General features: G+C 51.1%; 1 protein-coding gene across 1 annotated transcript; it reads right to left on the bottom strand.

Annotated features, from left to right (window-relative positions):
- Positions 1–30: 30 nt before the first annotated feature.
- EFEMP2 (EGF containing fibulin extracellular matrix protein 2) lies at positions 31–26,290 on the bottom strand. The gene is made up of 11 exons (XM_061549773.1): positions 25,680–26,290; positions 21,704–21,829; positions 18,306–18,354; positions 14,879–15,304; positions 11,622–11,744; positions 8,472–8,588; positions 7,371–7,490; positions 6,649–6,771; positions 5,584–5,710; positions 4,067–4,262; positions 31–2,918 (listed from the first exon to the last, which is right to left on the bottom strand). The coding sequence occupies exons 2-11, from the start codon at positions 21,806–21,808 to the stop codon at positions 2,757–2,759; spliced, it is 1,548 nt and encodes a 515-aa protein (XP_061405757.1). The 5' UTR covers positions 21,809–21,829; positions 25,680–26,290; the 3' UTR covers positions 31–2,756.

Consider the following 26,290-nt stretch of genomic DNA (forward strand, 5'->3'; position numbering starts at 1 on the left):
TCCTAAGTTGACGGATCCTGACTTATGTGCTGTTTGATATTGAAATGCTTTATTTATTGAAATTCACAACACAAGCTTCCATTATGTAACAGTAGATTTTTTTTGTTTTCTATCGCACGTAAACTTGCAGCAAAGTATTTTGTAGCACATGCAAGCGTACATTAAATTTCGTACAAAAGAAATCCTCTACATTCAATTGCATAGCAAATGAGCAATGCAAGGCAGCTAACTTATTGTAAAACACAATTTTTTCAACGTTGCACTTTGTACCGCGCATGAATTATAGCATTACAATACATTTTAAAAGTACACGTGAAGCATGCAAAATTATATTAACTGATTACCGATATTGAATAGCCCTCCCTGATTATACACCACTCATGCCAACCATTTTGCTGAACCAGTTATTTGGTATGATAATAGGTTTTTCCCCTTTTTTCTGGCAACAAAACAGGTGTTAAGATGTTAAAACACCAAACTGAAACCTTTTTTTACAAGGAATCATGTCTGTATTAACCACAATGCTTGTGGTCAGAATGCAAACAAAAAACATACTCTGATAATATATGCATTGTCTTTGAAACTGATTGGTCCACACCAGAGACAGCATTCTTTTGAGCCTCGTCTCAAACGGTGTCAGACCAGAGGACGCCAAAAGGCGTGGTTATTTGGTAATGAGAATATTTATTTGCTATTGAGAAGATCACTTGGTAGAGTATCTTGCTGGATACAATACCGAGTACATGACAAGAATAATTGGCACCTAATATGGAAATAATGTCAACTCTAAGGATCATTCATTATTGTTTTTACGTCAGTTTCAGCTCACGTGCAATGAGGTGGATTGTGGACTAACAAGATCGTGAGGGATGGCGATGGTGTCGGGAGTCATCAATCCACCAGTGGATAGACAAGGGCTAATTATAACGATGAGAATTGATGATGATGCTTCGTATCAGATATATTTATTCAAATCATTTAAATATAAATGTGTCGTTAAACCCGCCACCAACCGACACAGCCAATAAGTAAGGTTTGTCACTTAAACAAAACGTGCCAATTCGTTACTAATAGAGCACACCGGTGTGTTGGAGAGTAAATCGACAATATTTACAATTGTGGATTTACTCTCCAACACACCGATGTGCGTGACAAACCTTACGAATTGTCTGTGTCGGTTGGTGGCGGGTTTAACGACACATTTATGTCTACGCGATCTCACCCCCCAAAAAAACTATTATGGATAATAATATTGGTCGCGAAAGCCTACGTGGTAAACCGATTTAAAAACCTGTTTATTGTTGGTGAACATAAAACTCATTGACAGGGCTGTGAAGCGGCAACTTGCAATCCCCATTGTCCTTGGTCAACGACAGTCTCTGGATGGAGGCTGCTGCCAGATCTGCTGAACTTATTATCTATGCGTGGTCGTGTCACGTCAACCCTAGAATGAGTACCTGGCACCGTGTATAGACATCTGCTCTGGTGCTGGCCGCGTGCTCGCTCACTCGCACCGCCCTCTCGTGTGCGTGTGTTGTGCCAGATGTAATGCCTAACAGATAATAGCTTCATGACATTCAGAGCATATTGGCACAAGACAGGAAAGTGGAAACAAATGTGGACAACCACTACCGGCTACCTGCCTATGGATCGTGATGATGATCAAAAAATCGAAAGGCTAAACGGGGGGTTACCTCTATATACAGTATCATCCAGAGTACATTGTTGCATTTCTCCTCTGTTCTATATGTGTCGTTGAGAAATATTTGATCTCGAAGGCCTATCAACCAATGCATTTTATACCAAATAAATCGTGTATGTATAATACGCATGCAGTTTAAAATCGTGCAGTCGTCAATTGTGATAGCTTCGACTGCAATGCGCTAGTTTTCTTTTAATTTCTCCCTGGCGGCAAAAATAAAGAGCCTTTGAACCCCTGTACATCCATCCTGCCTGTTCTGCAGGTGAAATGCTCAACACTGATAGAAGATGGACATAAGAATGATCGGGGCATCTGATGAGAATGCAAGTTTTTGCATCTGTTAAGCTACATTGTATTGTACTGCGGTAGACGACAGTAAAAGCGCAGCGCGGTAATTTATCGCTCGCACCACTGCTGTGAAGATGGGGCCTCCAATAAAGGGAGCATCCATCGAGGGTATTTGGCCTACTCTTCCGCACTGGCCAGAAGTCTCGGAAGAGGTGGGAGTAGCCGCGCTTCGACCCTACCGCACGCGGCCTGCCGATCGACTGACAGCGGCGTGCACGTGGCTGGGTGGACGGAGGTGGAGATTTAGACGCGGTCCCATTGTCTTAACTGCTGCACCGGGAAATTAAGTGGAACTGGAAAAGTCTGGATTGTGAGTTCAGTGTGCTGCCCCTTGAACCGTTAGCAGCGACGCGCTCTGTAAACCCTTGATAATTCAGTGAACCGATGTCCTGCGTCAGTTGTTGCGCACACATTAACACGTTCCATATTCTATAAGCTTCGAAATTATATTTAATAACTCTGGACACAAGCGAGTCTCTACAGCATGCATTTGAGAAGGAGGCGCATGAGAAACTAAACATTTTAAAAAAGCAACAATGGATTTGTTGGTGAAAAAATAATAAACCCCAAAAACTACATGAATTGTCGGTGTATTCCCCAGAACCAAAATAACTAATCGTTTTATGCGAATCTTGCTGATTGTTAAATCCGCGGAGGAACAATATAAATCTTTTTTTTACGCGCTCGCCGGCGCGAAACGCGGCGTTCAGAAGTTGTGTTCCGACACGAATATCTTGAGCTGGATGACGGAGGTGCCGTGGTAGTTGAGCGCCGGGTTGACGGTGATCATCTCCAGGTCCAGCACGACCTCCCGTGGGCCCTGCAGCTGCTTGACCAGCACCAGCATGGCGCTCGCTGGGCCCAGGGGCTGCTCACACGACAAGCACGCACACGCGGCGTGGGCCCAGGGAAGCAATGAGGACAAGCGATTATTTAGGTTTAAGGAAGGTATAACCTGCGCAATAAGAATAGCGCAATTGGTATGCATGTTTCTCGGCTCTGCGTCCAAGGCTGTCTGACCCAAATTCGAAGCTTGGTTTAGGAAAAGTCTTAACATTTATTGTCAATAACTTATTCACGATATTCCGCGCCTCCGATTATCACAGTGGCTACTTGCGGTGCGAAATGAGTTCAACATACATTCTAAGGATATCACATTTTATGTTTTCAAGCAACATAGATGCAGTGATTTGACCAGTGTGCTATGACGGTGTGCCTCGCTATGATTTTAAAGTCTAAGGACATGCAGTCTCGGTATATATGTGCAAGAGCTTTGGTTGAATTCTTCCTTGAAGATGTTCCCGCCGAAAAAAACTGGTCTATCAGTCCATCGGACTCGGAAGTTGGGAACAGCATATTGCGACGGTTAGATATACTATATTGTGCTCACCTACAGGCCGTGGGCGAGGTGTTAACTACCTTGCCTGGTATGCAGGAGGTCGTGGGTTCGATCCCGACCCTGACGCCTGCTGCTGTATTTGGAGTTTGTATGTTTCTCCAGGTCCTCCGGTTTTTCAATCCACATTTGGAATCAACATCACGCGTTTAGAATATTTGGCGACTATTATACATTTCCACGTGATGATGAGCCACTTCGTTGAGCTATCATTTGTGATAGCCAGGTCGCTTCTGAAATAGAGCTATATAGCTCAGTGGGCCTTATCTAGTAAAATAAAAAAAATAGTTGATAAAATGCGTTATTTAAATATGTATGCTTATGAACCACTGCTAACACATTCCCTTCATTTCCTTGTATGCCCAGAAATGTAAGTAGGGGTCTCTGGGCTCGTCACGCTATCTATCATCATTTGGTGTCCTTCCCCCGCACCTCCGATTAGCTACGTACGGTGAGAACGAAGTTCAACATACACACACACACTTGGGTATTTGGCCACGCACACGGCAATGCTGATCTATCGGTCAATTCGACTTGAAAGTTGGGTAACGGCATATTGCGCCGGTCATATCTGCTCCACAGTACTTGTGCTCGTCTACGAGACGGTCCGTATGATGTACCCTCATGAAGAACTCCCTCTGGTCGTTGCCGGCGCGAATGAAGAAGGTGTAGTAGGCGCCGGGGTAGCGCGTCGTGGCCTGCATCTGGAAGATGTCGGTGGGCACAGAGCGCTCCGACCGCAGGTGCATGTGCTTGTAGAGGACGGTGTACGGCTTGTTGATGCACGTGTTCTTCTCGCTGGGGCACACGCAACGGCTGGCGAGGGGCGGAGGTGGCCACGTCGTCGTCGTCGTCGCGAAGAGCGGGGAGACGCAGGCAAGGCAGGAAGACGGCGATTCGTTAGGGAACGTGCCTCGGCCACGATTGCTCTCGGGATGAGACGTTTTAGCGACGCGCACAAAATATCGCGTTGTACGATGTGGCGATCGTGGCAAATTCGTGACCAGCGTTTTGCAGCTTCATCGTATTCGTTGCGGTTTGCAGTGCTTCTAGTATAAATTAAGGTTACTGGAACGTTATTTAACCGCAGGTTATTCAACATATGCCTGTCATTTATCCTCCTATCGTTGGGACTTTACGATCTATAATGCTTAGAATGCACATGCTGCCAATTACACTGGAAATAATGAAGTAATTCGATTAACTATAAAAATGCCGTAATCACAATTCCGTCAAGTACTCTGAAAAAGACTGGTTGAGATATCAATCTAACACTGCCTTGTGAATGTTTTTTTTCACGTAATTGATTAATAATTTAGGTAATGGGTCTCTTGGCGTTGTGTAAACATGACCAGAGAGCCATTGCCTTAAATGTTAGCCCAGCGTCCGTGGCAAATCAACAACGTCACGCGTTTAGAGTGTTTGGGCTGCTACAGGGACTCCTCCTCCTCTACTTACGAACATTCTACTCACGAACTTTCAGAGGTACGAACAAACCTGTCCGTACGTCCAGTTGCCCGTTCGGACCGAAAGTCGTAAAGTTCAACCGCAGCACACAATGGATGGCGGTGGTGGCATCTACATCTGCAGAACGCGAAGAGCCGGTGGCATCTACATCTACAGGATATTGTACAACTTTTAAAGCCATTCCCCCGTGTTTAGTGTACACGTCGTAGTTTGGAATCGACAGGAGTAAAGTTGGACTTACGAACAAATCGACTGACGAACAGAACCTCTGGATCCTTCCTCGTTCGTAAGTAGAGGAGTCCCTGTTTACAATGTCCACGTGATAAGCCACTTCATTGAGCTATCTTTTGTGGCCAGGTCGTTTCTGAAAAAGAGCTGTATCGCTCACTGGGCCTTATCTGGTAATATAAAAGTACTGAATAAAATGCCTTTTTTAAAGATGTATGCTTATGAACCACTGCCAACACATTCCCTTCGTTCCCTTGTATGCCCAGAAATATAAGTAGGGGTCTCTGGTATCGTCACGCTATCATTACTTCATGTCCTTGCCCCGCACCTCCGATTATCTGCGTACGGTGCGAAAGAAGTTCTACACACACACACACACTTGGGTATGTGACCACGCACACGGCAGTCCGGTGTTGTGTACTCCGGTGCGAGGCAGACTCACTCCTCGCCAGCCTGCGTGTACGGCTCCTCGCACTGCACCTTCTCCAGGCACTTGTAGCCACCGAAGACGTTGTAGCAGTTCTCACGCTCCGTGCAGTTGTGCGAGTTCGTCGCGCACTCATCGACATCTGCGGTCGAGACGGCGGCGTTTCAGAGAGAGCATCCGACAGGGTGGTCGTCAAGTCTTCACGGAGGTGTCTCCCGAGAATCGGCAGTGCCCAAAATAGACGGGTAGAGTGAGGCGACTGTAGCTCTCACGGTGGCTAGGAGATGTTAACTACCTCGCCTGGTGTACAGGAGGTCGTGGGTTCGATCCCGACCCTGAACACCTGCTGTGTATTTGGAGTTTGCGTGTCTCTCTCATCATCACGGTGGCTAGGAGATGTTAACTACCTCGCCTGGTGTACAAGAGGTCGTGGGTTCGATCGCGACCCTGACGCCTACTCTATATTTGGAGTTTGCAGTGTCTCTCTTATCATCATCACGGTGGCTAAGCGATGTTAATGACCTCGCCTGGTATACAGGAGGTCGTGGGTTCGATCGCGACCCTGACGCCTACTCTATATTTGGAGTTTGCAGTGTCTCCCTCATCATCATCACGGTGGCTAGGCGATGTTAACTACCTTACCTGGTATGCAGGAGGCCGTGGGTTTGATCCCGACCCTTGACACCTGCTGTATGTTTCGAGATTGCATGTCTCTCTCTCATCATCATCACGGTGGCTAAACGATGTTAACTACCTCGCCTGGTATACAGGAGGCCGTGGGTTTGATCGCGACCCTGACGCCTGCTGCTCTATATTCGGAGTCTGCATGTTCTCCCGTGGATATTTCCTCCGGTTCCTCCGGTTTTGCCCTCCACATTTAGAATCAACATCACGCATTTAGAGTATTTGGGTTGCTATAAATGTCCACGTGATGATAAGCCACTTCGTTCAGCTCTCATTTGTGGCCAGGTCGTTTCTAAAAAAAATAATAACCGCAAAGCTCAGTGGGCCTTTCCTGGTAAAATAAAATAAAAAGTTTAGTTCAATGAGTTTGTCCCGTGCCGTGTCACCCGCCCATACCGCGGCAACTCCCGTTGTCCGTCTGAAGCTGGTACCCGCCGGGGCAGCTGCAGGAGTAGGAGCCCGCGTCGTTGTTGCAGCGGTACTGGCACAGGTAGTCGGAGTAGCTGCATTCGTCCACATCTGGTAGGGTGCGAAGTTCCGGCGCAGGTCAAACAAGCCGGCGCTGGGGCGGTGCCGAGCGAGTGCCGAGCGAGTGCTCGGCCTCTCGGGCGAGCTCAAGCCAGAGGCCGCTTGGGTTAACAAGAGCTCCGTGGCTCATCGGGTTCCTCCGGTCTAAATAAAGATTCTGATTGGGAAGTTTCCCGTAGTTACGTGCTCAAGCTTATCTGTTCAACCAGGTGCAAACTCGAGAGTTGACCTGCGGTCACGCACGGTTCATGCGCTGCTCGGGACAATCACCGACAACGACATTGCCCTTAAATTGCCCGAGTGGACCGTGGCCTTCATGGTTATGCCCCGAGCGTGTGCGGCGCGGCGCTTGCACTGCGCGTGGCCGCGTTTTGTAAGCGTCTAGGTCAGGGGTCGGCAACCTACGGCTCCGGAGCCACATGCGGCTCTTTACGGGCTGCTTCTTGACGATATGTACGTATGTACATAGATGCATTGCGGCTCTTGAAATACTGAATTTTGTACCGAATTGGAAAGAAATGGCTCTTCTTGTTATTTTGGTTGCCGACCCCTGGTGTAGGTGATGAGCGGAAGCACAAAGCGGCGGTTACCTTTGCAGGTTAATCCGTCGCCGTTTAACACAAAGCCAGGGGAGCAGCGACAAAGGAAAGAGCCGTAGGTGTTGAAGCAGAGCTGGCTGCACGGGCTGCCCTCCACACACTCATCCACATCTGGCAGGGGTGGAGCAGGGGGGTGGGTGGGGGGGGGTTGGAAGGAAAGCGTTGAGCCCATTCGTTAATTGTTTCATCTCAGGTATGGAGAAAAGCTCGATGATGTTATCAGGTGAAGCATTCACATCATGGGACCTCCTTTGCCAGTACCAAAATATACTGATAGGGGTTTTCCCCGTTTTTCTGGCAACAAAACTGACACCTCATTACACTGGTAGTGTGTTGTCTTTGAACTGTGCGCCTTTGGGCGTCATCTGGTCGAACACCATATGAGACTAGGCTCTAAAGAAAGCTGTCTCTGGTGTGGACCAATCAGTTTCAAAGACAATGCATAAATTATCAGAGTATTGTTTTTTGTTTGCATTTGACTGCAAGTATTGTGGTTAATGTAAGCATGATTCCTTGCAAAAGGTGTCAGTTTTGTTGCCAAAAAAAGGGGAAAACCCCAATCAGTACAGGTGAAGCATTGTTCGTGACAACTCAGAGGGAGGAATAACCACACTCGGGCGGTGGGTAGCGGCCCTCGGAATCAACGTCAAGAGGCGACTCCCAATGTCTATCCCCTGCAGGGCTGTTTACTCGCGTAAATGTTTTAACGCCGAAGCACAATGACGTGACTAAACACATTGTGTGTGTCTTGAACTTCTTTCGCACCGTACGTAGCCGACCGTGCCGATCGGAGGTGCAGGGGATAGGACAACAAGCTAAACACAAAAAGGCACGTTGTTGGGTTAAAAAAAACGCGTTGAGTTACAGCACATTTAAAAGAACCACGAGATATCTTTAGCTCAGCTCAGACTATTATCGATTGGCCATATCTGCGGACACACGTCCAGTGCGCTGAACCATCGCACCACGGCAGCTTCCCCGCTGCCTATATCGGACGACTCGCGTCCAACTTGCCGAACCCAGCTCGGCCGTAGCGTGGGGGTGGGGACCCAACAGGGGCGTCCCCACCCCCTCTGTCTGCCAACCACTGACCCTCGCAGGAGCGGTTGTTGGAGGAGAGCACGTAGCCCGGGCTGCACTGGCACGTGTAGGAGCCCTGCGTGTTCACACAGGCCTGGGCGCACATCCCGTAGCGGCACTCGTCAATATCTGCACCAGCACAGAAGGCGGCCCGCACACGCGCGCCATCTCAACAGCCGCGACGAAACTCCGTGTCCGCGACGCTTCGTTATCGCGGCGATTTTTAGTTTGACTTTGGTGAAGAAGAAATTCTCCTCCTTCTTCTACGAGGTCACGCGGCGCGTCGTCGTCGTTGTTCGCGCCGCGCGACGTCCGACGTTTCGCGTCCGCGGTGGGGGCTTCTGCGCGGAGCTGGATTGGAGAAGCTCCTCGTTTCGTGTTGTTGGGGAACAGTGGCGGAACAAAGGGGGAGGGAAGGAGAGAGGGTGGCAGAGAGAGTGATAGCTCCCGTCCCCTCCCCCGATAATGGAAGTTCCATTAGCATACCACTAACCCCTTATCAGTGCCCTACCTTATTATAGACCAATTCAGACCTTATTGGTCACCCCGTGCCCCTTATACATCTCAATGCTCATTCTACAAAGTCCCATCACAAGGGAGACACACAAACAAGTCGACTTTTTGTGTTGTTGCCCGCATTGAAACGGCTGTCAACTGAGGTATGCAATCGACTTGCGTGTGTGTCGTGAATAAAATGGAAAGTGGTACATAATTATTAAAAAAGGGACAATCACTGTACAATAAGTTACGCATGACAATTAATTTACAGCTCCGTTTCAATCCGCTGCTGGATAAAGATCTCCTCAAGACCGTGCCAGTCATGGAGTTTGTTTGACCATACTTCACCACGCTGGTCAGTGCGGGTTGGTAAAGGGGCGTTTCGGATATCACCTCGCCGCTGATGTGAGCCACGTTTGGGAGTTGAACCCAGGTCAGTAGGGTGGACAAACCACTGCGTAGTGTACACATTTAGATCATGTGTATATTTTCTCAGACTAATGTTTGCAATTTCCATGGATCTTAATTTCTCAGGGAGTGATGGAAAATACACATTTGTAGCACTTGTCACCCACAGACAAAGTCACAGACACAGAGACGGTCACGATCATACAATGACTTCTGCTGTAGTCCCCAGCGGAGGAATTGACAGCTCCGTTTTAACATCTTGTGGTATTTCCGTGTTTTCCAAGAGCAGGGAGAAATACAGGACTTGGCTTTGTTGAAAGCCATCACTGTTTCCTATGTTTATCCTGATTCAAATGCCTAACAAAATACACACCTGGCGTGGAGGTAGTTCATATGCACAGAGGGAACATGTGCAAATAATTTGTAAAAGTTAATTTATATCGTTTTTTATGCAGTATACATTTCCTAGTGGAGTGATTTATCGATTTCGCCGTTGCGTTATTTCAAAAAATTCCAGCGGGCTGTGTACGGCCCTCAATCATTCGCGTCACTGTGCATCGGCACAAACATTACTCAGCTTAGGGCCATGAAACTTCATCGTTGCTTCTTTGTGCGAGGCGAATTTTTAGTTTACGCGCATTTGACGATGTTACTAAAAATCAATGACATTGTAATCAGTGCCGAATTAAGCTAGTGCGGGGCCTGTAGCATATGTTATAAAGGGGCCATAAATAAAAAAAAAACATGAATATTAAAATATATATTTTTTACTTGCGTAATAAAGTAATTCTATTTTTTCATTTGTTATACAGCCAGATAATGCGACAAAACGCTAACCTTAAACACCCAGCCGTTCATAAAAGTTGAAGGCAGTATAGTATAGTACTATAGTAATAGAGCAAGTGCAAAATCACTGAACAGGAATTGATAGCTTTTTATTTAAAGCTTTCGTGACTGCAGGGATTCATATTCTTGGTTCTTTCGGTAAAGTCACGTAGAAGGGAAATAATAAAATAATAGAAATATTAAACAATAACAATTCTCACGACTTTTCGTCGACGGCAACACAAGCAATCATCATCAGGTGTGAAATCCACAGCAATAATGTTTTTATTGGTTTATATTATTTTATTATTTCCTTTCTACGTGACTTTACCAAGAATAGGAATTGATAGCTTGAAAGCATTTATCACGTGGCCATTGAAAGTGCGGGGCCCGTAGCATATGTAGCTACTTTTGCTACGAGGAGAATCCGTCACTGATTGTAATCCTCCAAAGGTACGGACGGCGAGTTCAATCTTCGCCCGCGTCACTGCCGTTGAAGAGGGCCCGGCCACTAGAGGGCGTCCTACAAAACTCCTCCACAGGATTTTTGGGCGAAATCAGAATATTTTATTTAAGACTGATGTCCAGTCGGGACGGGTCTGAAAGTGACAACAATAAATAATACAAAAACCCAATGTGATTGAAGAAGAGATGGGAACAGCCACACATTTTTTTCCAGACGTAAAGATCGTACTTCAAGGTGTCTTCGTGCTAGCAAAAGTGGCGTGATGCCACGTGACGTCGCGTGTAAGACTCGATCAGATTTAGTTTCGTTTTTGGGCTTAAATCTCAAAATCGGGAACAAATATTTCTCTTTTTCGAGCGGTGCCCTCCTCCTTCCGTCGTGACAATAAACTTTGCGTGCACGTGGCGCTTGCATGCCTCAGCAACTCAAAGCGGCAGTGCATCCCATCCCACCTCGAACTATTCAAACGTAACCCCCCTCCCCCCCCCATTTGGACCGTAACACCAGCACACTTTTAGAGTATTTGGCTGCTTAGTTTATTTTAGTCACCGAGTACTCTGCTCCGGCTGGGTGCCTTCGCATGGGCGCGGCTCATGGTCTTACACAGACTTAACTATGTCCTACTGGCTTTTTATATTTTACCAGCTAAGGCCCACTGAGCTGTCGAGCTGTTTTCAGAAGCGACCTGGTTATCTCAAATGATAGCGCAACGAAGCGGCTTATCATCGTGTGGGAATTTATAGCAGCCAAAATACTCTGAATGCTTGATTCTAAATATAGAGGGAAAAACCAGAGAAACTGCAGAAAATACAACGCGACCACGGGGAGAGAGAGAGAGAGAGATAACATGCAAACTCCAAATACACAGCAGCAGGCGTCAGGGTCGGGATCGGGATCTAACCCACGACCTCCTGTATACCAGGCGAGGTAGTTAACATCTCGCCACCGTGACCCCCCAGACTTACCCACGCACTGGCCCGCCACCATCTGGTATCCCTCCGGGCAGCGGCACGTGTAGCTGCCGGGCGCGTTGGTGCAAACCTGGTTGGGCCGACAGCGGTGTGTGCTGGTCGCGCACTCATCCACGTCTGTCTCACGCACACGCACGCGGCAAAAGGTCACGGCTCGCTCAGACTCACCGCACGATACCAACGCGTGGACGCACGGGACTGCGGTGCCGAACTTAGGCACGAGCGAAGTGAGCTACTGCAGAGCTCACTTGTCCTCACGTTATGAGGGGGCCTCTAAATACGTTGTGGCCGAAACGTCGTGAGAATTATTTTATTATGTTTTATTTATTATTATTTTATTATTTACATTCTACGTGACTTTACCGAAAGAACCAAGAAGATGAATCCCTGCAGTCACGAAAGCTATAAATCGAAGTATATAATTAATACAACGTTTCAAGTGTTACGTGTGTATGTTGAACTTCTGTCGCACCGTACGTAGCCGTGCTAATTGGAGGTGCGGGGAAGGACAACAAACTCACATTCTGTTGCACATTCGCCGATATATATACAAATATTAAGCTGATATTTTCTGTTAGAGCAACACTTTTCATGGTAATGCAATGGGGGCCTCCGAAACTTCACATAGCTGAGGACCCCAGCATGTCGTAATACGGCGCCTGGCATGAAGAGAAAGATATAGTGAACTTCTGTAACTACAGCAGCAACAACAACAACGGTAAACAATAATAACAATAGTCGTGGGCTTTCGCGACCAATATCATCATGATTGTGTTGGGTGGTGGCGGGTTTAACGACACATTTACGCGATCTAACCCAAAAGAAAACCTGTATTATGAACAATGGTGCAGCAATACACTGAACCGACAACGACCCAAAGGTCGCCGGTTAGATTCCAAATCCCGGAGCAGCAGTCGAAATAATGGGGAGTCGTTTTCCTAAATCAACCAGACCGACACGTGCTGAATGTTTCCAAATTCAACTCGCAAATCTTCCGTGCAAAACGATCTCCTCCTTGAGCTGGAATAAGAAGCTGACATATACTCGTGTGCTTATAACCAACATAGTGCTTGTATCAGAATTAACCTTTTGCCTCCCCCATCCCCACCACCTGCGCAAAGTAAGCGCGTGTTGCTTATATCAGAACTGTGCTTGTATACGGCGCGCTCATTTCTCAGCTCCCCGCTGCTGCACGTGGGTCAGGCGGGGGGGTGGTGGCAGCCGCCACGGTGACTCCGCGTTACACAACGACGGCTGGCGCGCCGTGGCAGCGGCTCACACGTAGGCCAGGGTCCCCGCCCAGCTGCTAACGCAAGACCAACAACAACAACCACCACCACCACCAACCAACCACCACTACTAACCACCAACCGCGCGGGCGCCACGCGCGGACCCGCACGTACGGGAGGGGTGCGCTGCCCGCAGCGTGCGCGCTGGCCGCTCGCCACGCGCGGGGCTCCATCTGGGGCACGCAACCCTCGGTCGGTGACCGCTGCTGCGCTAAATGCCCCGCATTGTCTGGGGCGGGGGGAGGCGGCGCTGGGGGCCGTGGAGGGGCTGGACGGCCACCAAACGCGCCTCGTGCGCCTCGACGCAAACCCCGGCCGAGGGCTGCCCGCAAGCGTACCCAGCAGAGTGACCCCCAACCACACACACACGCACACACACGCACGTGCGTGCGCGCGCACACACAAGAAGCACGCGCGGGCGATACGTGCACGCGCGCGCGTGTGTGTGTGTGTCTGTGTGTGTGTGTGTCTGTGTGCGTGTGTGTGTGTGTGCCATACGTCCACAAAGATCCTCCTTTCACACGCGCAAATTATTTCCCCGAACGCCGTCGGTGGGCGCACTGTGAATGCTGGCGAGGCAACAGGCAGGGAAGTGGTGGTGCGGCAAGCATAAAGCTCACCCAGTTGCGGATGGGGGTGACTTGGGGAGCATTCACGCGGGCGGCAGCGAGGAACCCAGAGCGTGGGGGGGGGGGGTTAGAAATCCAAACGGGGCGCGCATTCACGGCCAAGAATCAAACCTACTTGGGGGGGTGGTGGAGCAATGAGATGAGCTCGCGTGGGAGTGACAGGACGATTATTGCGCGGTGGTGGCTGAGAGAGGCGTTCATCCAGCAGCATGTCTGCACGTGCGTTGAACTTCTTTCGCACCGTACGTAGCGTAACGTGCCAATCGGAGGTGCGTGGACTTGATCACGGCTCTGACGATAGATCGTGGCTGATGATGGGAATCACGGGGTCGTTCATGCGGCCGCAGTGCCACTGTTCCGTACGAAAGACTACACACTGGAGATTTCGCGGTAGACAGAGCGCGCACTATGGCGGGGGGGGGGGGGGCGGGGGGGGGGTTCGGGATTTTATGTCGCGGGTCGCAGGGGGGGGGGGGCGTTGTGACGAGCACCGACAACTCGACACGCGGTCCACGCCATCTCATCCACGGCAGTTCGCGCGAAGTGTGACTACAAATAAAAGATCCCCCGTATAGCCTTAACAAACTGTAGGGGCAAGTGCTGTTAGCGAGCACCTATAAAGGCCATAACGGTACACGAGGGGGTGGGTGGCCAGTACCACGCCCGACCGCCTTTGTCTCCCCAGTGTCGATGTTTACCCACCGCACCAGGTACTCATTTGAGGCTGAGTCGATCTAGGAGAGGCCCAGGACCGGTTCAGATAATCGTCACTGGTGTTGGCCGTGAGTGGGAGTCGAACTCGGGTCGCCGGGTTCATAGCGCAGCGTAGCGCTAACCGCTACACTACCGCTCACCACAACACCCACGCCCACACACACAGAGTGGACTCGAGGGATGACGCGAACCGAGCTCTCGCTTAAATCTGCAGAGGAAAAGGGAGAAGAACGGTCTCAGCAAGGGGCAATGCAGGAACGACACCACGGACAGGGCCCGACTTTGAACTTTTTGGTTTTACCAGGTAAGGCCCACTTGAGCTATATTGATCTTTTTTAGAAGCGACCTGACTATCACACATGATAGCCCAACAAAGTGGCTTATCATGTGGAAATGTACAGCAGCCGAACACTCAGCCAAATGGACGCATTTTGATCCTCAATGTGAAGGGGGAAACCGGAGGACCCGGAGAAAAACCCACGTGTCCACGGGGAGAATAAATTCCCAAATAAACAGCAGCAGGCGTCAGGACCGGGATCGAACCCCACCACCTCCTGCACACCTGGCGAGGTAGTTACCGTCTCCCCGCCACCGCAGCGCCAACACTCGGGGCACTCACCCACGCACTGGCTCCTGGTGTCCCGCGTGTAGCCCAGCGGGCAGGAGGGTAGCCCCACGCCGCCCGCGCTGCCCGCGCCCGGGTTGGACGCCGCTACGCGGTGGCCGGGCACGGGCGGCTGGGGGCCGCGATTCGGCGGCGACGCTCCGAGACGAACGGCCGCTCCCCCTCCTCCTCCCCCTCCTCCTCCTCCGGGCTGACGGACGCCCGGCAACGGCGGCGCCACCTGGGACGAGGTCTCACGGGCGGCAGGCTGGCTGCTGCTACCGGCGCTGCTGCCACCGGCGCTGCTGCCACCGGAGCCGCCGAAGCTGTTGGTGACCACGAAGGTGGCGGAGCGCGGCAGGCAGAGGTAGCCCCCGTAGTGGTTCACGCACTTCATGTCGCCCTTGCACGCGTCCGGGATGGTGTCGCACTCGTTAATGTCTGAGCGCGAGGGTGCCGCGGGGGGGGGGGGGGGTTTGAGAGAGGGGGGTTGGGAGAGGGGGGTGGGAGAGGTGGGTGGGGGGGGAGAGAGGGGGGGGGTGGGAGGGAGTGTGGAAGAGGGGGGGGTGGGAGAGGGGGTGGGAGTGGGGGAGGGGATGGGAGAGGGGGGAGAGGAGGGTTGGGAGAGGGGGGGTGGGAGAGGTTGGGAGAGGGGGTGGGCGGGGGTGAGAGAGGGGGGAGCAGAGGGGGGTTGGGAGAGGTGGGGTGGGAGAGGGGGGTGGGAGAGGGGGGTGGGAGAGGGGGGTTGGGAGAGGGGGGGGGTGGGAGAGGGGGGTGGGAGAGGGGGGTTGGGAGAGGGGGGGTGGGAGAGGGGGGGTGGGAGAGGGGGGGTGGGAGAGGGGGGGGTGGGAGAGTGGGGTGGGAGAGGGGGGTTGGGAGAGGGGGGGTGGGAGAGGGGGGGGGGTGGGAGAGGGGGGTTGGGAGAGGGGGGGGGTGGGAGAGGGGGGGGTGGGAGAGGGGGGTTGGGAGAGGGGGGGGTGGGAGAGGGGGGTGGGAGAGGGGGGGTGGGAGAGGGGGGTTGGGAGAGGAGGGGTGGGAGAGGGGGGGGTGGGAGAGGGGGGGGGTGGGAGAGGGGGGTTGGGAGAGGGGGGGTGGGAGAGGGGGGGTGGGAGAGGGGGGGTGGGAGAGGGGGGTTGGGAGAGGGGTGTGGGAGAGGGGGGTGGGAGAGGGGGGGTGGGAGAGGGGGGGGTGGGAGAGGGGGGGGTGGGAGAGGGGGGTTGGGAGAGGGGGGTGGGAGAGGGGGGGGGTGGGAGAGGGGGGTTGGGAGAGGGGGGGTGGGAGAGGGGGGTGGGAGAGGGGGGGGGGTGGGAGAGGGGGGTTGGGAGAGGGGGGTGGGAGAGGGGGGTTGGGAGAGGGGGGGTGGGAGAGGGGGGGTGGGAGAGGGGGGTGGGAGAGGGGGGTTGGGAGAGGGGGGTGGGAGAGGGGGGGTGGGAGAGGGGGGGGGTGGGAGAGGGGGGGTGGGAGGGGGTGGAGAGGGGGGGTGGGAGAGGGGGGGGGTGGGAGAGGGGGGGTGGGAGAGGGGGGGTGGGAGAGGGGGGTTGGGAGAGGGGGGGTGGGAGAGAGGGGGGGTGGGAGAGGGGGGGGTGGGAGAGGGGGTTGGGAGAGGGGGGTGGGAGAGGGGGGGGGGGAGAGGGGGGTTGGGAGAGGGGGGTTGGGAGAGGGGGGGTTGGGAGAGGGGGGGTGGGAGAGGGGGGGTTGGGAGAGGGGGGGTGGGAGGAGGGGGGGTGGGAGAGGGGGGGGTGGGAAGAGGGGGGGGTGGAGAGGGGGGTGGGAGAGGGGGGGTGGGAGAGGGGGGTTGGGAGAGGGGGGGTGGGGAGAGGGGGGTGGGTGAGGGGGGTGGGATGGGAGAGGGGGTTGGGAGAGGGGGGGTGGGAGATGGGGGTGGGAGAGGGGGTGGGAGAGGGGGGTTGGGAGAGGGGGGGTGGGAGAGGGGGTTGGGAGAGGGGGGTGGGAGAGGGGGTTGGGAGAGGGGGGGTTGGGAGAGGGGGGGTGGGAGAGGGGGGTTGGGAGAGGGGGGGTGGGAGAGGGGGGGTTGGGAGAGGGGGGTGGGAGGGTTGGGAGAGGGGGGGTGGGAGAGGGGGGGTGGGAGAGGGGGGTGGGAGAGGGGGGGTGGGAGAGGGGGGGTGGGAGAGGGGGGGTGGGAGAGGGGGGGTGGGAGAGGGGGGTTGGGAGAGGGGGGTGGGAGAGGGGGGTTGGGAGAGGGGGGGGGGGTGGGAGAGGGGGGTTGGGAGAGGGGGGGGTGGGAGAGGGGGGTTGGGAGAGGGGGGGTGGGAGAGGGGGGTTGGGAGAGGGGGGGGTGGGAGAGGAGGGTTGGGAGAGGGGGGTTGGGAGAGGGGGGGTGGGAGAGGGGGGTTGGGAGAGGGGGGGTGGGAGAGGGGGGTTGGGAGAGGGGGGGGTGGGAGAGGGGGGTTGGGAGAGGGGGGGGTGGGAGAGGGGGGTTGGGAGAGGGGGGGGTGGGAGAGGGGGGTGAGGGAGGGGGGAGAGGGGGTGGGAGGGGGGGGAGTTCGCGGCTCGTCGAGTGGCCGAGTGGCCGAGTAGCCGAGTGGCGGAGTGGGCAGTGTGTGTGCGCGGGTGCCAGGTGGATCGCTGTGCTCGGGGAACTGCGAGAGGTAGCGGCGTGTTGGGTGAGGCCTTCATCCAGCAGTGGATTGATCATGGACGATGATGATTTGATCTGATTTTATCCGAAATTTTAAAAAAGATTTAGCTGGCAATGTGCATGTATTTATTGCCCCATCGTTGGGTTCTATTGAATTGCTCCCTTTGACAACTGAGAAGAAAATCGACGAACTCTCGTAAATAAATAAGTAAAAATGTTGACCTCCTCGATGCTTTCCATGATAAATAAGATAATGTATTCCACTGCTCAGTGTTTGTTTACGAGGCTTGGACCCAACAAGGTGACCGTGCGACAACGAGGCCGCTTGCCATTTGAAACACGCCTCGAAATCTCCGCAAAGGCGCAGAGAGAAATACATCCGTGAGACACAAACTGCTTCATTCTGCGGGCGATTATCGCGTTTGGGCTTGCAATCCGCAGGTGCGACAGCTGATCCACCAGCAGTAACAACGTGGTACAACGCAGGTTTGTGTGGAGAGTGGTGAAATGTGGGTACTCTTATAACCTTCTTCCAAGACGTGTGGCCAGCCTGGAAGAGTAGGCCAATACCCCTATAGAGGGGCTCTGTAGAGATCCCTATGGCGGAGAAACCCTTCTGCCAGCAATGACATTGCAGGGCTGCACCTCTGCAGTTAATTTCATGTGCGCTCGATCAGTGACGTGAGATGATGTGGTGCCTGCGCTGCGTTCATTCTCCCTCCCAGCTCCACCGTAGCCCCACCATCATCATGCTAATGATGATGATGGTGGTGGTAGTGGCTTCCATACCAGAATGCCGAATGTCAGTGGTTGAAAAAAACCGCACAGCGAGAGTCACGATACCTTTGCAAGTGGTCATGTCGGAGTCGAGTTCATACCCTTCAGAGCAAGGCTAGACAATGACAAAGCACACATACAGACAATGCAATCATTGACATATTCCATCAAGGTCCTTAAGATCTTCTCATCTCCCACTGCTCAGCACTCCCAGGTCTCTAGGTTCCGCTCTTTTAGCGACCGGTGCTTCTGTTAACGTGGCACCCAAGCTACGGGACGCCTCGCCACTTGGCATCAGGCAATCGGAGTCGGTAGATAATTTGAAGTCTGTTTTGAAAACCCATCTCTTTAAAGTGGCCTTCCCTCTTGAGTTTGCTCGGTTGCCCCAGGTTCTGTTTTTGTTTCCTGATTTTCATGCATTTCGCATTGGGATCCTAGGATGGAGTGCGCATTATACATTTGAATCATTATTATAATTTAAACATACTCGTGTAACTTTAGAAGAACTTAAACGAAGTTCATCTTACCGAAGAGCAATGAACAACTGAGCACAGAACTTTTATCACACCGTACACCAGACTGCAACGTGTCAATGAACAGAGAGGGGTTGCCCAGTTCAAAGGACACGTACGTAGTCACGACTGGACGCGTACAATGCGTGCGAGTTTAATCCATTGCTGGATGATGGCCTCCCCACGCCCTGCTGCTGGTCACGGGGGTTACTTGACCATACTGACGGCTCGTGCGAGTTGGTGTAGACAGGGAGCATAGACGGTTGGATCGTAGTAAAGTACAACACGGCATTGTGCCGCACCGCTGTCTGCTGGCAACGTGAGCCCACAGCAGCCTATAGCACCTGTTTCATGAACGATGGTCACCCACGTGAGAACGATCCGGGCTCAAGGCCTGATTATTATCTGGAATGGACCCGGATCTATTCCGATTGTACACCGGCTTTGCGTTCAAAAGAGATTTCACTGCCGCATTAAACTTCGTCAGCTGCTCCACGATTTTAAAAAATAATAATAGAGGCATGCAAAGTATGTGGCCGGTTTCAATTAATGTGAGATATCTACTGAGTCGTTGCTCTGTGAGCGGCCCCGTGGGCCACACGTCGTGGCAAAATTTAGAATGACTCGAAATGTAGCAGCCGCTTGCCATGTGACACGGCCGAGATGAGTTTTGTGTTCATTGATTATTTTACTCGACGGCACGTGACTGAATAATGAAAAGTAGCATCACCAATGCGCCCGGAGAGGATCGTGATTTTTCCGGCGTGGTTAGCACCTGGTGTGCCAGCGAACGGTAGAACAAAAATAACCCCACGATCGTTTGATAGAATTGTAACAAAACTACGAAAGGATGCAGCAACAATTAAACACGGAGAGAGATGCCTTCATCCCGCAGTGGATTGATCATGGCTGCTGCTGCTGATGATGATGATGATGATCGAATACATTATCGTGATGACAGCCGAAATGTGTGTGGGGGGGGGGATTTTTTCAGTAGCAGCAGGAGATCGTTCACTCTACCGGCTATAAATAACGTTGTGTCGAACGCCGTGACAATTTCGTCGTGCGCGTGCGCATCCAACGCGATGGCCGTAATAACGAGGTGAGAATTGTGTCACGTGGCATCGCCGCAGCAACACAAGTATGTGCGCGCGTGCAGTCAGTCAGAAGCCCCAGTGTGGATACATCGACGACTCACTAAAACTACATCCCAAATCTGAGTAACTTCACGCCAACAAGACGTGAGCTTTTTGTTCTTCCTTCCAGTATCTTCCGGCAAGCAGATGCAACGTGCATTCGAGAATTCGTGTACAAATACGTGTAAAGCCCTTCGTCAATCCACTGCTGGATGAGAGCCTCTCTTTACACTTCAGGGCCGTCCGTAAGGGGTGGGGTGGGCGGTGTGCGGGGCCCGGGGCAAACTCCACCGCGTGGAAGCCCCCAACGCCTTCAAACTAAAGCGGAAGTGTTACATCATCTGACGCCCCCCCTCTCAAGCGCGGGGCCCGGGGCGGTCGGACCTATTCACCGTGTACCCTCGGGACGGCTCTGCGGGTTTCGGGAGGTTTTCCGACCCTACTTGACCTGCTCTGGTTCAGCGCGGGTTGGTGAAGGTGTGGCCGCCGAGATGTGGACACACAGAGAAGTGCAATTGCAGCAGCAATACGGTGTTGCTCCACTGCCAATCGCCTAGCTCTGTATCCTATAGCAACCTGTTATACATGGGGGTCGTCCATCCAAGTACCCTTCAGGCCGATAACTGCTCAGTTTATTAGACCGCATTCTGCGAGATTTGACCATAAGTATAAAGTTCATAAAGGGGGGGGGGGGCATATTTCTGAATGTGTACAAGCTAGCCTGTGGGTTGAACTATTTTGGTATTATCCTTATAAGTGGACTTATGCCTTTCACATAAATGTCACGGGGTACGTTTTAAAACGAACAATTGTAGCTCATACAGTCCTCTCAGTTATCTGGATTTTCAAACCCAGGTCTCAGCAGTGTCCGCTCGACACCCTGTGTGTATGTTGAACTTATTGTGTGCAGTGCGTAGCCAACCCTGACCTCTGAACCACCTCAGCGGTTTTCTAAAAAAGAAGTTCACTTTCTAACTGGAACTGGTGGCACATCTGCAAATAATCGTAAACAGAAGAAAAAAAATACACTGCTGCACTACTTTGGCAAAAACAGATTTTTCAACTCCTGACAGTGCCGATTTGGCAATGTACTCCCTCTGTACCAGCCAACTTTCACAATCAGATATTTTAAATTACATGAACAAAAACCATTTTGGGCCAAGTTCGTATGTTAAGTGCAAGCCAGTGCAAGCTAGTCCTATGCTCATGGTGATTTGTTTTCTGGACTGCGTGAATAAAATGGCATTACCCGAGCGAGCTCGGCCATCATTCCTCCCTCCAACAACCCCCTCTCTCGGGACATGAGCTGCGGTACTGCACTCCGTCCACCAGGGCAGGCTGTACATCTCAAATTAAGATGTGCACAGTGACACGCGTAGGTCGTGACTTTGTTTAAACCGAGGTCAAAGGTCGTATTTTTGTGCATTGTTCAGGATGAATACCGTTCTTCCCTGGTCCCTTCATTTACTAAGCTCTCCACGGTGAACATTGCTCAAGTTAAGAGCGGTGGCTGACACATTGAGGTTTCTCACATTTCAGGATAGAATAGGCCAAACGTATACTGTTCGAAGAAAATGATACGTGATAGCATTGGTGCGATTGCTTAGGCTTTGAAAACAATGATGGCACGTTGCATTGCAGTCGTATAAACATATATACATACATGCACTCTATTGTACAATCACAGATCGTTTCGTTTTTGCAGGTGACTCTCTCATCCATCAGTGGATTGACAATGGCTGATGATGGTTGATGATGATGATGATGGTTGATGGTGATGATGGTGATGATGACTAAAACCCGCCTGGTTCCTCACCATGTATGTGAGCGGAGGATCTGGCTGCTGAGCGAGAGCTGTCGCTGCGAATGAGGCCACCAGCAGCAGCAGCAGCAGCAGCGAGCACGGGCACAGCGTTCCCATCTCGAGAGAGGCTTTGAGTCACTGTGAATGGGGAGAACACGGGGACGTTATACATCCTACGCAAGTGCTTTCTGGGCATGGCTTCCAGATGGTGTTCAAAACACATTGCCCAAGCTGCCTCACGAAGCATTTGAAGTGTCTAAGGGAGATTTTTTTTCCAGTATCAAAAATGATAGGAGAGGGAAGATATAAGTAGAGGTTTTACCCCTTTCTGGCAATAAAACATGAGTTGTGTTAAGATTTCGATTTAAAGCTTTCGTGACTGCAGGGATTCATCTTCTTGGTTCTTTCGGTAAAGTCACGTAGAATGGAAATAATAAAATAAAATAAATAAAACATAATAAAACAATATAATAATATGTTTTATTTTTATTATTTTATTTTATTATTTCCATTCTACGTGACTTTAGCGAAATAACCAAGAAGTTGTGTTAAGATGTTCAAACACCAAATGGATAACTTTTATAAGGCATCAAGTCTCCGATAACAACACGTGCTTGTGGCAAAACATGCAAGCAATCATCGTCTGATAATGTATGCATCGTATTTGAAATTCATTGGCCTACAGCTCTATTTAGCATTTTTGTTGTTACCATTTGAAGCCGCTACAGCTTCATGGCTGCTCACCACAAGCCCCTTTGTGTTGACACAGCTGCGTGGCGATTTCCTGCAGGCTGCGTTGTAAAATTGGACTCTCGTCTTCCCGTGACATTGCTTACCAATAGAGGCCACTTTTTTTCTTTGTTATTAGGCAACATACACAGGACCGATGGGCGATGGAAGAGAGATTGGTAGCGAAAGGAGGGCGCGTGGCCGAGAGGATGACCACCACCACGGGGGGATGATGGGGTGAGTCCAGGCGTGAGATGGACCTGTGGCATCGCAGCGCCACGAGGGATGGAGACGATGCAGCCTGTCACGTTTATAGTACGTTACCCACTTGCGCGGCCAAACTGTTATTCTTGTTAATGAACAACATACGGTACGTTTCATCAATGTCATTAAGTGCACACAATTCGCGCTGTTATGTGCAATGTTGTGATGAGAGGTGGTTTAGAACTTGTCTCCGCGTATTTGTTGTGCTGTAGCTTGGTGCCACCGAATCCTCAAGAGAGGATAAGGCGAGAAGAGGAAGTCCATCCATCGTAGAGGTGGCGTTTCAGCGGCTGTTGACTAATGTGTCGAGTTTTGTTGTTGTTGTTGTTTGTGCACCACTGCCAACGCAGCAGCAGCAGCTTCGCCAGATAAATTTACCACGGAGAGGATTCGTGCTGTAAGTATTCACGATGTGCGTGGTGGTTTTCCAGTGTGAGTGGTAGCTTTAGAATGTCAGAGCATGGATCCAAATCAGTCAGAGTGAACTCTGGTTCAAGGGAATTTGACAAACATCCTAATTAGGACACTGATTCAATTGCCTCGAAAATACGAGGCTTTCACGGTTAAACGAATGTTCATTATTATTAAACGAGGTACAGTCGTTACTATGAACATGCAGATACATATATCCGATGCACATCTGGGGTGTACATTTGGCAGGAAGGTGGATTCTGCAAACACGATAATTAGATTATGCGGAGTGAAATGTGGTCAACATTCAATAGCGGTTACTTCAAGGTCATATGTTAACTCTGTTATATTGGGTAGTAATGTTGATGTGTGTGCACTGAAATGTGATGATAATCGTGTAATTGCTACCACATAGCGCGTGATAATATCGACTCGAATATACTCAAACGCGTTTACGACTCATCATCGCCGCTGCCAATGAAGATCGCTGCTGATATTATTCCCATGCAGATCTCAGGTCTTTTCACAGACAAGGAAAAGCTGTAGTACACACTCACATTTTGCATTCCAACTTAAGTTTATTAACGGTACTTTAATTTTATCAATCGAGTCGCGAGATCGTATATTTATTTTTTGACGATTTAATGCAAACTACAAAAAACACATGTAAAGCAAGGGGCATTGAAAAACTCAATATGTCTAACATTATGCACACTATATATATCTTGCGGAGAAGTAGCAATGTCGTGCTTGGTTGTAAACTATAGCGGCTCCCAGAGAGTGAAGTGTGAATATGGATGGCAGGGATGAAAGCAGCATCCATTGCATAAGCAGCACCACCACATTTGAAATTCACACTTTTCACAAGAATAATAATATTGAGCCCTTTTGGATGGTCTGCCAACAGGCCCAGCCGGTAGCGCGCTCGTCGCTTGTTGCAGAAGTCCGCGGTTCGATTGCAGCATCCACCCTGATTAATACTGCGGTCTGCCTAATTGCCATTACGATACTACACGCCCTCAGCTTCGCGGTGGACGTTACAGATCCCGTGACGCCATTCACAAGAGTAGGCCCTTGCGTGCCGGTCCAACCTTGCCATGTTCGAAATGACACAACCGATTACTCAATCGGGATTATACAAAGCCATTGGTGCCCACTGTTGGCAGACCAATGTCCCAGGTCGCTCTTGCACATTAGACTATTCTCGTGAATTGTGTTGTTACCTGGTTAAACCACATTTACTTGAAACTTGGTCATTGTATTTGCTTTTACCATACTTCACCACGCCGCTCAATGAGGTTTGGTGTGTGGGGGTCCAGGGCTGGTTTTGATACAACTCGATACTTATGTCAGATAAAGCCGGGAATCAAACTCAGGTAGCAGGGCTCACAGCGCAGTGCGCTAACCCGTTTGCCATTACTCCTCAACGTATTTTTTATAGCCACTAAAAATTGTATATAACAAAGACAAAGCTCTCCCGTAGAGCCTTAACAGACTATCGGGGGCAAGTGCTGTTAGCGAGCAGCACAAATGAAGGCCGGCACGGTACACGAGGAGGTGGGCGGCCAGCACCACGCCCGACCGCCTTTGTCTCCCCAGTGGCGATGTTTGCGCACCGCACCAGGTACGCATTTGAGGCTCAGTCGACCTAGGGAGAGGCCTAGGACCGCTTCAGATATTCGCCACAGATGTTGGCCGTGAGCGGGAATCGAACTCGGTTCTCCAGGGTTCGTATCGCAGCGCGCTAGCAGCTACACTACCGTTAGTGTCTATAAACTATTACACACACATACGCACGATAGGGCATGTCCCAGAGCATTCCACAACATATTCGCGGGTAAGGCATTACTTTCCAAATCGACCCTGGCTCAAAGGATCTCGGTGGCACGTGTTCTGCGTTAGCTCCTTTATTGTAAATAAAACATCGCCAGATGACAGGCGGCAATGGGGGGCACGGTTTGTTGGCTGTCGTGCGCTGGTTGGACCATTGCCACACCACCGAGCTGACGCCACGCGATCGAATCCCCAGGCACACAATGCACATCACCCAATACATCAGAGCAATTGACCCGTCAGTTTTCAAACGAGCAAGGTGCCACCAAATACAATGCGATAGCTGGGTGCATTGAGTCTCATGATTCATATTAATTTGGTATCACTCTCTGGGTATAGAGGCGCAGCCCTGAAATGTCCTGTTCACGCCACTGCTGGCGGCAAGGGCCTCCGCTAGAGAGTCCATCCACAAAGAGGATATTTTGGCCTACTCTTCCACGCTGCTCAGGCATCTTGGAGGAGGTGGGAGTCGCCCCACTTTACTCCGCCAATCGACGTATAACTGTGACGAACCCATCTAAACCGCTGGTGCAGACAGAGGCCGCGGGATTTAAGAAATGCGCACCTCTGCCTCAACTGCCGCGCCGGGACATCGAACCGATTGCAAGTCCCGCATGTCACTCATTACACCAGGGCTGCATCCCCACCGTAAGTGTAGCGTGATTTGAAAAGAATTCCTCCGCAAACACAACGGCCAATAACACCGAACACGCCACAGCCTACGCATTCTGCAGTGAAGCCACGTGCTTACCAGATGTTGATAGTTCACAGCAGAGCTCCTTCTGAAGCGAGGTGCTGGGGCGCAGAACGAGGTCGTCAAACAAAAAAAGAAACAGATTCAAGGAGCCGCGGCTTGAACGAGAGACGTGAAGTCGTTCCTTTGCTTCGTTCCCTTCGCGATTCCGAGAGAGTCCACCGAGCAGAGGCGTCAAAATGATCGGCTTTAGTCACTACAATTGTAATAATACTAATTTATAAAAAAAAACTAGGCTTCTCGAAGCACGTGGGTTGTACTAATTTGAACGCAGACCTTCTATTTGCAGCGTTGCATTTAAAGTTTCGCGGTGGTACAGTATTTAGTTGTTGCAAAAACAGTCCAAAGTTTGTGATATTTACTATTAATCGTATCTACAGGACCTATTTATTTGTTCTGCGTTCCTTTGTAAAAAAAATAACAACAACTTTACAGCTTACTTAGTTCAATCAAATTATCTAGATGCAGCTCGCTGTCGTTCGTGTATTGCTTGTCAGGGTTTTTGTGTTGTGTTGAGGGAGGCAATGGTGTACGGGTGTTGCGATGGTTGTCTCTGTTCCTGACCCTCTTGCCTGCTCCTCGCTGTGCGCCGAGACTGGGAGAGTGGG

Source organism: Lethenteron reissneri, chromosome 11 (genome assembly GCF_015708825.2).
Source record: "Lethenteron reissneri isolate LAM-NWPU_2019-01 chromosome 11, ASM1570882v1, whole genome shotgun sequence".
In the NCBI taxonomy this organism is placed as follows: domain Eukaryota; kingdom Metazoa; phylum Chordata; class Hyperoartia; order Petromyzontiformes; family Petromyzontidae; genus Lethenteron; species Lethenteron reissneri.